Here is a 13,918-nt window from a genome sequence, read left to right as displayed (position 1 = left end):
TTTACCAAATGAGATTCTCTAACTTTCTGCACAAAAGTTAGAGATAAATAATACCGTGACTTTTGAGGTATTTTCAGTCGTCCGATTCGCAACTAACACGTGAAATTGATCGCTACGGTATCGATGAACAGTGATATGCTACGGTATTTTCCTCGAACAGTTTAGGGTCTGAGTTTCTATGCCTGCTGAACAAAGGTGAAATATTTCACACTTGCTTTCCATAACAAGGATGATCATGTTGTTGGAATTCCTATGACCCTCAATCAATGAATTGTTAGGTGATAAATGGAATTAATAATTTGGTTATAAGAACTTATCTTAGGTGCTTACGCATACAGAACTTGGCTGAAAAATAAGCATAGGAGCATGAGACCAAGTTAACAGGTAGTGGATTCAGATCAATCAAATCTTTGGCAAATTGTATATGGGCGTGGCATATCAATCTGTATGGTAACTTCATCCATTCTATATTATAAGATATTATTATTATATCTAGATTTATTTATAGATCAATACACATGTCTAGATTTGTTAGTATCCATACCAAATTAGTTATAATCAAAATACTTTGCAGGGTTGCTAAACACGGCGGCTTAATGGAGAGAAAAAATTGGTGTAAGGGCAATGATTCAGCATGGAAAGGAAGATGGTTGCATCGCTAGTCGAGGTAGCCCACTACAATGGTCGGGTGACCTAGCAGGGTTGACTGTTGCTGGTTGTTACTATCGACCATCCATCATGTCAACATGCCACTATAGAAGTAGAGGCGGATCTAGCATGAGAGCTATGGAGGCTCAGCCTGATCTACACATCGGATCCATATGAAAAGTATGGGAGAAAAGAGGGGGAAGAAGAGGAGACGAAGAACATATTGTTTTTATCAATGTAATGTAAAGATAACCTCACAAACACGATATGGGAAGGTAACTACATCAAGTCATCTCACTTTGATCTCTTCGTCCAAACAAAAAAGTTTAACATGTCCTTTAACTAAATATTAACTAGAGAAATGAAACCAATCCATCCCATGAGCATGGTTTGATTCTAACCCATCCTAACTAATCCATAAACTAAACACATCCTAAAGAGTGGCTTGGTGTGGCACCCGAAGATGAGGACCTTGGGGGTTAAAGGAAAATGAGGTGGCTCATTACATAGGAATCAAGGCCAACAATTCAAGATGACAGCAACGGGCTTGAGATACCATTTTGTGATAGTGAGAAAAGGAAGTAAATACTCTATTTATTACTCCCTCCGTCTCTAAATGTTTGACGTCATTGACTTTTTTATATATGTTTGACCATTCGTCTTATTCAAAAAATTTGCAAAATATGTAAAGCTATATATATGCTTAAAAGTATACTAAACAATAAATGAAATGATAAAAAATAATTAATAATTATATAAACGTTTTGAATAAGACGAATAGCCAAACATGTATAAAAAAATCAACGGCGTCAAACATTTAGGGACAGAGGTAGTATATTATAATTCATTTTACATTTTTTCTAAGCTAAACGTTGAGTTTAACAAAGTTTATAGAAAAAAATATAGCAATATTTTCAACATAAAATAAATGCTATAAAAATATATTTAATAATGGATTTAAATAGACTAGTTTCAGTATTAAAGATGTTAGTGTAAATTTAAATAAATTTGGTCAAAGATATTTGACTTTGAATAAATATAAATGATTTGTAAAATGGGTAGAAGGAATCGAAGGAGTATCATATCTTTTGTTGAGTTAGATTGATGTTCATGTTAGAGATATGGTACTAACATGTTCATGACTACACGTGTTGGGAACTTGGGGTGTGTATTTGTTTTATAGAACTGAAAAATAATATTTCATGGATTAAAGAAAAAGGTAAGGTTTGAAATGCAAAACCTTTTCTAAGCCTATTCAAGACACGATATACGGTATATTAGGGTTATAATAAGAGCTATTTCTCGAGGCTGTGGTTATTTTCAATTTAGATCGGTGGCTTAAAAAAAAGCACATATACATAGGTGGCTGAGGAATAAGTAGAATATAAAAACAAATTAGGGCATGCAAGGAATTATTTCAGAGCTCGACCGAGTGCACGGGAAAAATCCAATCAATTCGCTATACTTCCTCTAAGTTTTTATTTAACGTCATTGACTTTTACATCTACGTTACGTTTGATCATTCTTATTTAAAAATAAATAATATTAGTTATTTGTTATGATCTGATTTATCATTAAAGAAACTTTAAGAATGACTTATAATTTTTCATACTTGTACAAAAGTTTTGAATAAGGAAACAGTCAAATATAGATCTTAAAATTAACGATGTCAAATAAAAAACAGAAAGATTAGTACATATGGTAATCTTAGGTTCTCTTTAGAGAGCTTATGATATATACAACTTCTCACAAAATATCTAACTATTAGAAGTTTCTTGAACAACACTCTAATTTAAGAATATGTAGTGATAACATTTGGAAAATAAGTTAAAAGGCAGAAGATAGGAAAACTACCTTGTTCACATTCTCACCATCCAGCTTATCAGAATCTTAAACTATCCAATAAAAATCTTAATTGTTAGAATCTTAAACTCACTAAATAGACATTTATATCTTCATAAACTACGAACACAATAAATGTAGTGGTGTCACGAGAGACAGAATCTACTCCAAATTTATGTGACTATCCTTGCTCCGATTTCATCCATTAGATTGGTTTGTGGAGGATATTCACTTACTTGTTCAGGTTGTTAGATAACCATGCCGTAAAATCAAGCCTTCTCCACTTTCAATATTAGATTTTGGATTTATCCTTTATACTCTTTCTAAGCTAACAAATGATATGTTTCACAGTAAAAATATAAAATGGTTTCTCAACTGATATTTTTAAAGTAAAAGTTTTGTTTTGTAGCCATCAATTCGGTTGTTTATGTACACACGTACCTATCAAGAAAACTCACATAACCCTTCGATCTGAGCTAGCTAGCTGCTTAAGTAGGTACAATAGCATACTATAAGCCAGCTATAAGCATATTTTAAAGAAATAAGAGAAAAGAGAAGAGAGATGATCTACTAATTTGTAGCCAGCTGCATACGTGCTTTAAGACAAAATATGTGTATGACATGTGGGACTATGTATTGATGTTTTATAGATAACTATTGTATGAGTTGGCTATTAGATTGATTATAGATAAATTGGAGCTAGTAGTTAACTATATATTGAACTTGTTCTTAGGTGTTCATTTGAACGGCGTGGAACATTTAGCATGTCAAATCTATTAAGTTTTTCTTTCTCAAGAGCACTAATTTTTATACCATCACAAATAATATTTGGGCACATACTACTACAGAGTGGCGAGATTCGATCGCATCGTACGTGGAAAAGAAGAAGGCCACACAACCACATATTTATACATTGATCGATTCGTCCGTACGTGCCCGATCTCCGTGTCGATCGCCGTCTCTTGAATGTTTCCCCTTCGTGTCGCCACACAGATACAGAGGGGGTTAGTATATGGCTCTAGCTGTCCTACCTTTCGTCTTCTTGGTTTTACTTATAATTATACGATAAGCATTTAAAATTTTTAACCTTTTAATTTTATAGCCCTTTTTACCTTGTTTATTTTTTAAACTTTATTTTTCAACCACTATATACATAAATTTATTTATAAATTATTTTAATTTACAAATATACTATTTAATATTTTTAGAAAAACGAAACAATAACCCCCATCTCATCAATCGTTTTCCGTGATTCCGTGACCGGAAGTCATGTCTGCTACCGATCGTGCCAGCGTCAAAACTTAGTCCATGCACGTGCGTGTCTCAAAGCTATTTAAACAAACTTTAGCTATTTAAACAAACTTTAGCTATTCCAAGATAACTACTATTGTATCTATGCTAACGCTATGACTTAATTTAATAATATAAATAAGATATTACACATTCTTCTAAGCATAATGATATATAAACCAAACATTCGAAGTTGTTTGTGTATCAATCATTTGTTAATATGGTTATTTAAACCAAGTCTGATAAAATAATAACAAACCATTAGTTAATAGGCCAATTGTAGTTTAATTTGCATAATTAATTATAGGTTGAACCATATTGTAATAAATTATAAGTTTTAAGTTTGGACGGTAATTATAGAACTTGCAAGACCAAATTTATATGCTACTTTTAAAAATATTACCTATGTTTTAAAATTAGCATATGGGAAGGAAAAAGAAAATACAAAATAAAAAAGTATTGGCATCATCCAATAGCTAGTTACACACATGCTCGCTCTAACATATATGTATTAATACCTTTATTCCTAAATGTTTGACGCCGTTGACTTTTTAATGCATGTTTGACTATTCATCTTATTAAAAAAATTACATAATTACTAATTATTTTTTATATCATTTTATTTATTGTTAAGTATACTTTTATACATACATATAGCTTTACATATTTAAAAAAAACTGAATAAGATGAATGGTCAAACGTGCATAAAAATGTCAACGACGTCAAATATTTAGAAACAGAGTGAGTAAATACATAGATAAAAGTAAGAGATGAGGAGAAAAATAATATAAGCTTATAGTCTAATGTATATTAACTTTAAGATAAGCTTATAGCTAGAAGTCGATTTGAGCCCTTTTCTTTTTCTTCTGTTTATAAGTCAAAATTTAAAATTTTAACCTGAAATTCGAAGTTGATTTTAAATTTTTTTTATCGTAATTTATTTTATAGCCTTATCTATTAAATCGTCGAAAAAATATATATAAGTGTTCCCCCGAGATACGCATCCAATACAATACAATAAAGCAACGACATGAAGCACGAGCAGACACAACCCAGTACAGCCACATGGCCATATGCAACGCCACGAGGCCAAATTAAAGTACTCCTTCCCAAAATACAGTAGCTCCAAAAAAGACCCATAAAACCTGGCCGCAAAAATCCCAACAAACTATTGTACTCTATTCGCCGTATGCAAACAAAAGCTGGGATTGTTTATTTTTTTTAAAAGTTAAATAATATATTTATAAAAAAATAATTTATTAATTAAACTTTCATATACTTTTTTTGCGATCAACTGGCAAGCGGAAGAATAAACCTTAGTAAAAAGCTTTAAAACCAACTTTGATATAAAATAAAAAATTTAGATTTAACTTACATGAATAAACAGAAGACAAAAGACAAAATGAAAAGTCCCCCCCCCCCCCCCCCCCCAAAAGATAATCGCGGCAGTGAGACATCATCCACAGAGGCCGCCTCGATTTGGCCGCTATATAAGAGGCCCTGACCACACCGAGCAAGCGGTGCAAGTGAGGTGAACACACACGGCGCCACAGCTCGATCGGTCGCCGGCGGCGAGGAGGAGGAGGAGAGAGCGTCGATGGGGTCGTTGCCGCCGGCGGACCAGGAGGCGGCGCGGCGGCGGCCGCACGCCGTGATGATCCCGTACCCGGCGCAGGGGCACGTCACGCCGATGCTGAAGCTGGCCGTGCTGCTCCACGCGCGCGGGTTCCACGTCACCTTCGTCAACACCGAGTTCAACCACCGCCGCCTGCTGCGCGCGCGGGGCGCCCGCGCGCTCGACGGCGCCGCCGGGTTCCGGTTCGCCGCCGTCGCCGACGGGCTCCCGCCGTCCGACGCCGACGCCACCCAGGACGTCCCGGCGCTGTGCGCCTCCCTCCAGGCCACCTGCGCGCCCAGGTTCAGGGCGCTCGTCGCCAAGCTCGACGAGGAGGCCGACGCCGACGCCTCCGGCGCTGCCCGCCGCGTAACGTGCGTCGTCGCCGACAGCACCATGCCCTTCGTCATCCGCGCCGCCCGCGACCTCGGCCTCCGCTGCGCCACGCTCTGGACCGCCAGCGCCTGCGGCTTCATGGGCTACTACCACTACAAGCTCCTCTTCGACCACGCCATCTTCCCCCTCAAAAGTACATCTTAATCAGTATTACCTTCTCTTTTTTTTTAAAAAAAATATTAACATAGTTAACTTTTAGATCGTTAGACCATTGGTTGTTTCATAAAAAATTACAAATATACAAAATTATATGTTGTTTTTAAAATTTATTTAGTAAAAAATTAAATCATAACAAAATTAATAACTACTTCCTCTATTTCATAATGTAAGATGTTTGATTTTTTTAATATTTTATCATTTGTATTATTTAAAAAATTATAAAAATATCATTTATTTTGCTTATGACTTACTTTATTATCAAAAGAACTTTAAACACGATTTGTTATTTTTATATTTGTACCAAATTTTTGAATAAGACGAATGGTGAAACGTTGCAATAAAAAAGTCAAACATCTTACATTATGAAACGTTATTTTTAAATAAGACCAATGATCAAACATAAAAAGTTAACGACGTCAAATAAAAGAATTAATGTGAGCCATACAATTCACAAATACAATTATTCGCGTCAATTATTGCAAACTAACAAAATAATACTTCCTCCATGTTTTTCTATACCATGCCGTTGATTTTTATGTTTAGTTTTGACAATTTGTTTTATTAAATAAATATATAATTATTACCTATTTAGTTATAATTGATTTATTATTATATGAACGAGATTTGAATAAGATAAATGGTTAAAGCTGGTGTTTTGGAACATGTTTTGCAGGCGAGGAGGAGCTCAGAAATGGGCACTTGGAGACGACGGTGGATTTGGTTCCCGGCGTGCCCAAGGACCTGCGCCTGCGCGACCTGCCGAGCTTCGTGCGGAGCACGGCCCGGGACGACGTCATGTTCCACTACTTCATCGACGTGACGGCGACCATGCCGGCAGCGTCGGCGGTGATCCTCAACACCTTCGACGAGCTCGACGCGCCGCTGATGGGCGCCATGGCGGCGCTGCTGCCGCCGATCTACACCGTCGGCCCGCTGCACCTGGCGGTGCAGAACGGCGCCGTGCCGGCGGACAGCCCCGTCGCCGGCCTCGGGTCCAACCTGTGGAAGGAGCAGGAGGAGCCGCTCCGGTGGCTGGACGGCCGGCCGCCGCGCTCCGTCGTGTACGTCAACTTCGGGAGCATCACAGTGATGTCGGGCGAGCACCTGCTGGAGTTCGCGTGGGGGCTGGCCAACAGCGGCTACGCCTTCCTGTGGAACGTGCGGCCGGACCTCGTGCAGGGGGACGGCGCCGCGCTTCCGCCGGAGTTCGCGGCGGCGACGGCGGGGAGGAGCATGCTGTCCACGTGGTGCCCGCAGGCGAAGGTGCTGGAGCACGCCGCCGTGGGGGTGTTCCTCACCCACTCCGGCTGGAACTCCACGCTGGAGAGCATCTGCGCCGGCGTGCCCATGGTGTGCTGGCCCTTCTTCGCCGAGCAGCAGACCAACTGCCGGTACAAGCGCACGGAGTGGGGCGTCGGGACGGAGATCCCCGAGGACGTGCGCCGCGGCGACGTCGAGGCCCTGATCCGGGAGGCCATGGAGGGGGAGAAGGGGAGGGAGATGCGGCGGCGCGTGGCCGGGCTCCGCGAGAGCGCCGTCGCGGCGGCGCGGCCGGACGGCCGGGCCATGCGCAACCTCGACAAGCTCATCGACGAGGTGCTCCTGGCTTGAGAAATCATGTATCCCTGAGTGCTACTGTTCATTTGGTTTTTAGAATTACACGAAAGACGCATACGCGCACACCACTATACACGCTACACGGAAGACGCATCCGCGCATACACCACTATACACGCATACACGTACCCTACCAAAGTTCTACTGTCATATGTGCTGCTGGAGTGATGGTAGCCTCCAATAAATCTGTTGATGACATGTTCTAGCACATCATGCGTTATAACAGATTTTTATTAAAAAATCATTAGCATATTATTAAAATAAAGTTAATAAAAATGATTTGTTATGTATGACTCAATTATTTTTTTTAAAAAAAGTAGGAGAAAATTGGTGATGAGACAGGTGGCAGGTTCACCATCACCACTGTTCCTCTTTATAAAAGTATAAAGTATAGATTATGTAGGGTGTTCAAACCTTTAGCTAAGGTTTGAGCCTCTTTATCTGTAAAAGAATATCGCATGTTTTGCTATCAAATGTCCTTTTTTTTTATCAAGAAGCATAGTTTCTACACCAACCTCATATTTATGTGTTTGTCCATATTCGACATAAAAATTGTGTTTTCCTCCAAAGTAATTGGACCAAACAAAAATTCGGAAGCTCATGTGTGTGGTTATGTATGCGAACAAAAGCTTTGATCGGTCGACTTGATAGTTTTCATGGCGCCGTGCAAATTTAATACGGAGTACAATTCTGTATATATATGTATATAGTGATGGTTGTATTTAATTAGCAGTTCATATTTTCAAAACAATTTGATGTGCGTCATCTATGCATCAGATTTTATTTGGCTGTCACGTGTAACACACTGCTAAAGAAATATTCATCTGTACCGAACAGTACTGGTGACCCCCTCAGCAGTACCGATAACAGGATCCAAATTTAAAATTTAGACTCATAAAAATATTAAGAATATGATTTTATATATTTGGTATTAACTCATTTTTCAGTTATTTGAATTAAATTTGTAATTCAACAAATGTGGAACTCAAACTTTAATCCTCCCTCACATACTTTCCAGCTTACGAACTCAGCTATACATCACTTTTGTTTGGATATAGATATTTTTCCTTTGAACCTTTTTATACGAGATTTAAAGTATTTATCCTATGGTGAGATTAAAGTATGACCCAATACTCTTGTTTTGATCATGTGATTCTAGAGGAACTGCAATAAGCACTCGGCTAATTTTTCATGAGGTTTATAAGAAGATTAAAGTATTTCATTTTTATTCATATCTCTGTTAGGTTACATCAATTTATACCAATAGATTTAGGGGTTTATTCCCATGGCGAGTTTGAAGTATGACTCACTACTCATGTTTATAACAAGCGAGATTCTCTTTGTTCTCAAGTTTGGTTTGTGCTCATATGGTCTAAAAGACTATTTGTCGTAAGGTGATCGATTTTATCTACATGAGTTTTCATGTAATTTATGATTTTTATGCTACAAGGGAATTCATCTTAAGGTGAAGATTATTAGAGATGTGATCCGAATTATTATCTAAATATATTTTAATTATATTGCTAGTCTCTAAGTACGACTTCTAGTCTTTTTCTTTTAGAACTTATAGAGTTTCCTAATAAGACTCATGATCTTTTTCTGTTAGGACTCTCAAATTTTTCTTTATATATATCTTGTAAACTGTACGCGAAGGGTGCGACGTCTCGATGTATTCCTCTGTATTACCGATTAACATCCGTGGTTTTTCCCGTAAGTATTTTCACGTTAGATATGTGTGTGTCTCAGTTATGCCTCTGTTATCCCTAACACAATTAAATCAGTAGCTATGATTTTGGACATAGCCTATATGTATATTCATACTTAGGAATTAGTTTTTTCTAGAGGAAGTCGATAGTAGGTACTGTCCAAATTCAGCTTGTGGTGTGTTTATCTGCCGAAACATTGGAACCCAATCTTGACAAGCTAGCAATTTATCACATGGAATATCTCCTTGGCTGGGGCTAATGCCTTTTTTAGTTTAAACTTTTTGCAAAAACATCACATCGAATTTTTATCACACATTTGAAGAATTAAACGTAGTCTAATTACAAAACAAAGTTTAGATTCCACTTGGAAACCGCGAGACGAATCTTTTGAGTCTAATTAATCTATCATTAGTACATGTTGGTTACTGTAGCACTCATGGCTAATTACGTCCTAATTAGGCTCAAAAGATTCATCTCACGATTTTTCCCATAACCATGTAATTAGTTTTAATGTTCATGTATATATAATATTTTATTTAGATGTCAAAGATTTGATGTGATGTTTTTTTAAAATGGTTTTTTAAATTAAACAGGGCCTGAAGCTATAATTCAAGCAAGCTGCGCCAACGAAGCTACATGGAGGCTGACATGTCGCCATCTGCCTAGAGAGAAATTGTTGTGGCATGGATCGACAGAAGCTTGGAGCCGTACGTATGGGGGCGTTGAGGATAAGGATATCAATCAACCCATCAATCATTCAGATTCAGCGAATATAAATACTCTATCGTCACGCGGCAGTAGCAAGTCTACTCCTACCCTGCAGAGCAAGACGGCATGGTCACTTCGATCCGCTAGCTAGCGTTGACTAACTATTGACTTGCTCAACAGATTTCGATATAGTTTTTTTTAAATAATATTCCGTATCATTTAAATGGAAAGTTACAAAAAAAAGAAAAAGATCGGATATCTCGTAAAAATATGGCTCTATTGAGCTGGACTAGGTCAATAAGGTATATATCGATATCTGGATATTCGACATATGACCTGTTGATATGGCCAAATTTGATATGGACCTCCACTTTTAATAGAACCAATGGGGGAGGGGCTCATCGAATGGGGAGTTCGGCAGGGCTAGGAGTGGACAGAAAACTCGTGGCTCGTTAGCTCGCTCGACTCGTGACAAACTCGGCTCAACTCGGCTTGTTTCATTTTTCTAACGAGCCGAGCTAGCATTTTAGCTCGTTAGAGATAATGAGCCAGCTCGGGCTGGCTCGTGAGCTGCTCGCGAGCCTAACGAGCTAGACCAAAGATACGTGATTCGCTGGCGTTCATTGATTCCACCCCGAAATGCATGTATTCAGTACTTCATAGGTTCATCATATGATTTGTTGGTTCAAACTTTAATATTTAGATACAATTCCATATGATTTATATGTTTCAACTGAAAATTTGCTTGTATAATATATTAAAAAATTATTTTGGTTAACTTTTAATGCATGGCTCACGAGCCTAACGAGCCAGCTCGAGCTTTGTAACGAGCCGAGCTGAACTGAGTTTTTTAGCTCGTTATGATAACGAGTGGAGTCGAGCCTGCTTGTTATCTTAACGAGCTAGACCGAGCCGAGCCGAGCCGAGCCGGCTCATTATACACCCCTAGGCAGGGCTCACAAGTATGGCTTGGAGGGTGCCAAGTTTAACAAGGCCATAACTATAACAATGAGTGACCCGTCTAACTAGAGGAGTTTGACATGACCCATACCAGTGTCGGTTAGTCTGATACTACCCTGTCATTCATCCTCTGCTCGACAGGGCCCGTCGACTAAAGAAAGTTTGACGGGGCCATATTTTCATTTTTTCCCACCGACATATATTTTTGTAATTGTTCATATAAATGGTATTAATTTTTTTAAAAAATATATACTTGGCTAATTTGAACATACCCATGTTTTCACAATTTTGTCTCACCGACATATATTTTTGTAACTATTCATTTAAATAGTATTAATTACTTAAAAAATTCGATATAGAATCTTCTGCTGCACGTCTGCTTGCACTAAGTCCGGATACTTTGATTTATTGCCCTCTAATTGTGAGTAAATGATACATAGATCTTATATATACCAAACGAATAGTAGTGATCCATAACAGAGAAGTAAATTACTCCATCCGTTCTAAAATAAGTCTATTTTATAGTTTTTAAATACAATGTTTGACTATTCGTCTTAAAAAAACTATTATTAGTATTGTTATTAGAATACATATATAGTATTTGTATGTCACTATTTTTAAAAAAATCTTCAAATAAGACAATCAGAAAATAGAGTTTTTTTTTTGATGGAGGGAGTAGCGAAGTATAGTACCAATACTTCCGAGTGATTGTTTGTCTCTCTCTGCACATACAGTGCCAAAGATGACGTAGGCCGTGTTCGGCTGGGATAGCTTATCTGACACGCAAAGCGTAGTACTAAATTAGTATATAATTAATTAATTATTAGTTTTTAAAAATTAAAAATATATTAATATGATATTTTAAAACAACTTTCCTATATAAATTTTTTTTAAAAACATTTCATTTACCAGTTCGGGAAGCGTGCGCATAAAAAACGAGAGAATGTTGCTATATTTTTCTAGAAGTTTGATCAGATTTAAATATATTTTATTTAGAACAAATCTTTATATAAAGCGTCGGTAGTATGTATTACCATACTAGTTAAATATCCGTGCTTTGCTACGGATTTTATAATATGTTATCAAAATTTCTTATATAAAATAGTCACCTTAATTTGAATTTATATGTAGATATCAATCTATATTTAACTGGTTTTAATATTAAAAAATTTGAAGACTAAATTGTAAAATTATAATGAGGGTAGGTGGATGGTGACACTACTATTTTTTTAATAGGAGTACAGATTAGTGTCAATGCTTCACTGCCAGAGTTTATCTGTTGCTATTGAATGTCACTAAATGCTATCATCTTTTTTCCAATGCTGGTTTTTGTCGTGCATTGTATAATAAGTTTTCTAATGAAGGTCGCTGTCATGGGTTATTCTGTTGGGCTATGGGTAAAGTCCATTTCTGCACATCATCCTATTATAAAAATCCCCCTTTTTTCACACTGAACTAGGTACCAAAGGTGTTACTACTATTTTTTATCCTAACCTTTAGAAACCGCATAAACCTTTTTGGTGGTGGCTTTAGTACCGTTAAGAATCACATTTTAATTTTCTTCTTTATTAGTTGGTAATTGGACTCAAGCCGTGTTTGGCATGGAGGGTCTTAGTTAACTTATCTCTGTCACGGAAAATATAGTAATAGATTAATATATTATTAATTTTTTAAAAAATATAGAATATATTAATATGATTTTTTAAAACAATTTTTTATAGAAAACTTTTACAAAAAATACACCGATTAACAGTTCGGGAAGTGTACGTGTGAAAAACGAGAGGATATAAGTTAACTAATAGGGGAATCGAGCTCGGCCTCAAAATCGCTGAAGGTGTAGGCGCTGCTCCACTCCAAAGTTCTCCGATCCCGAGCCTTCCTTTCCTACAGTACTATAGATCTGATTTTTCTCATTATTAATCCGACGATTTTGTTGCGGTTTCTTCAACACGTATACCTACTAGGCGACTAAACATTAATTCCGAAGTAGTGCAATCGATGTAATTACATAGTATATGATCCCTCCGTTTCATAATATAAGACTTTTTAGTTTTATCTAGATTTATATGGATGCTAATGAATTTAGACATATATATAAATTATATACATTCATCGGTTGATAAATTTAGACAAAGCTAAAATGTCTTACAATATGAAACGGATGTAGTAACTCCCAGTATAATTGTTCATCAACTATTGGATGCATTTTGGCACTATATGCAAGTATCGCAAGGTATACAACCAAACATTATACATTTATCAAATGATATGATAGTCTTTTATTTGTCAATCTTAATTCGTGCTGAACAACCTAAAAATATTTATATTTTCAGATAAAGGTTGTAACGTATTTCTACCTGTAGAAGAATGATCAAACCTTAATCCAGAGAGTTGTTGTGGTGGATTTGGAGTACCTCAGATAGGATACATTTGACTCGTGATGGCACAGGTCTGCTGTGTATTAAACCTTTGCGTGTTCTATTCAAGCTACACACATATATTTCTTTGACACAGTGAACCTCTGTGTAAATCAAGATAAATTTTATAGAATTGTCATTAGACCTAGTGTCAATGGTGGCCTCTTTCAGGCCTCCAGATCAAACAGATGTTTTTGCTTGGAAAGCCCACAACAAAAGTGTGTTTACTGTGAATTCTATGCATCAGACTCATTTAGGAGAACTTTCATTTGGAAAAAGAGTTGTTCTGACTAAGATAATTTGGTGTATAGGAGATGCATGGAAGGGTAGTACCAAGTGTTGTTTTTGTAATTAACGAAACCATACAATATCTCTTCTTTGATTGCCAACTTGCAAGATTCACATGGAATGTTGTCTTTATAACCTTTGGGATTCAAACATCTATGAGTATTTCTATTTTGTTTCGTAATTGCTAAGTGGTGTTCAACCTAAGCTAAAATATCCTTTTTTTGTAGGGTTATTTACAAATGATGTAGTCTTCAATGGCTCTAAATCTAGCTT

At 37.0% G+C, this 13,918-nt stretch overlaps 1 protein-coding gene across 1 annotated transcript; it reads left to right on the top strand.

Annotated features, from left to right (window-relative positions):
* Positions 1-5,315: 5,315 nt before the first annotated feature.
* Positions 5,316-7,609, top strand: LOC102718734 (7-deoxyloganetin glucosyltransferase-like). Its single transcript, XM_006653207.3, has 2 exons — positions 5,316-5,924; positions 6,624-7,609. Exons 1-2 carry the CDS (start codon positions 5,378-5,380, stop codon positions 7,559-7,561), a joined length of 1,485 nt encoding a protein of 494 aa, XP_006653270.3. The 5' UTR covers positions 5,316-5,377; the 3' UTR covers positions 7,562-7,609.
* Positions 7,610-13,918: the final 6,309 nt, after the last annotated feature.

Source organism: Oryza brachyantha, chromosome 4 (assembly GCF_000231095.2).
Source record: "Oryza brachyantha chromosome 4, ObraRS2, whole genome shotgun sequence".
NCBI classification, from domain to species: domain Eukaryota; kingdom Viridiplantae; phylum Streptophyta; class Magnoliopsida; order Poales; family Poaceae; genus Oryza; species Oryza brachyantha.
The sequence above is the reverse complement of the archived record's forward strand: the minus strand, read 5'-3'. Positions and strand labels throughout refer to the sequence as shown.

What these genes read in the sequence shown, in the direction of transcription:
- LOC102718734 (XM_006653207.3), top strand. Translation starts at nt 5,378, where the DNA reads ATGGGGTCGTTGCCGCCGGCGGACCAGGAGGCGGCGCGGCGGCGGCCG. An exon ending in CGCCATCTTCCCCCTCAAAA is followed by an intron (nt 5,925 to 6,623) that starts GTACATCTTAAT and finishes CATGTTTTGCAG; the next exon opens with GCGAGGAGGAGCTCAGAAAT.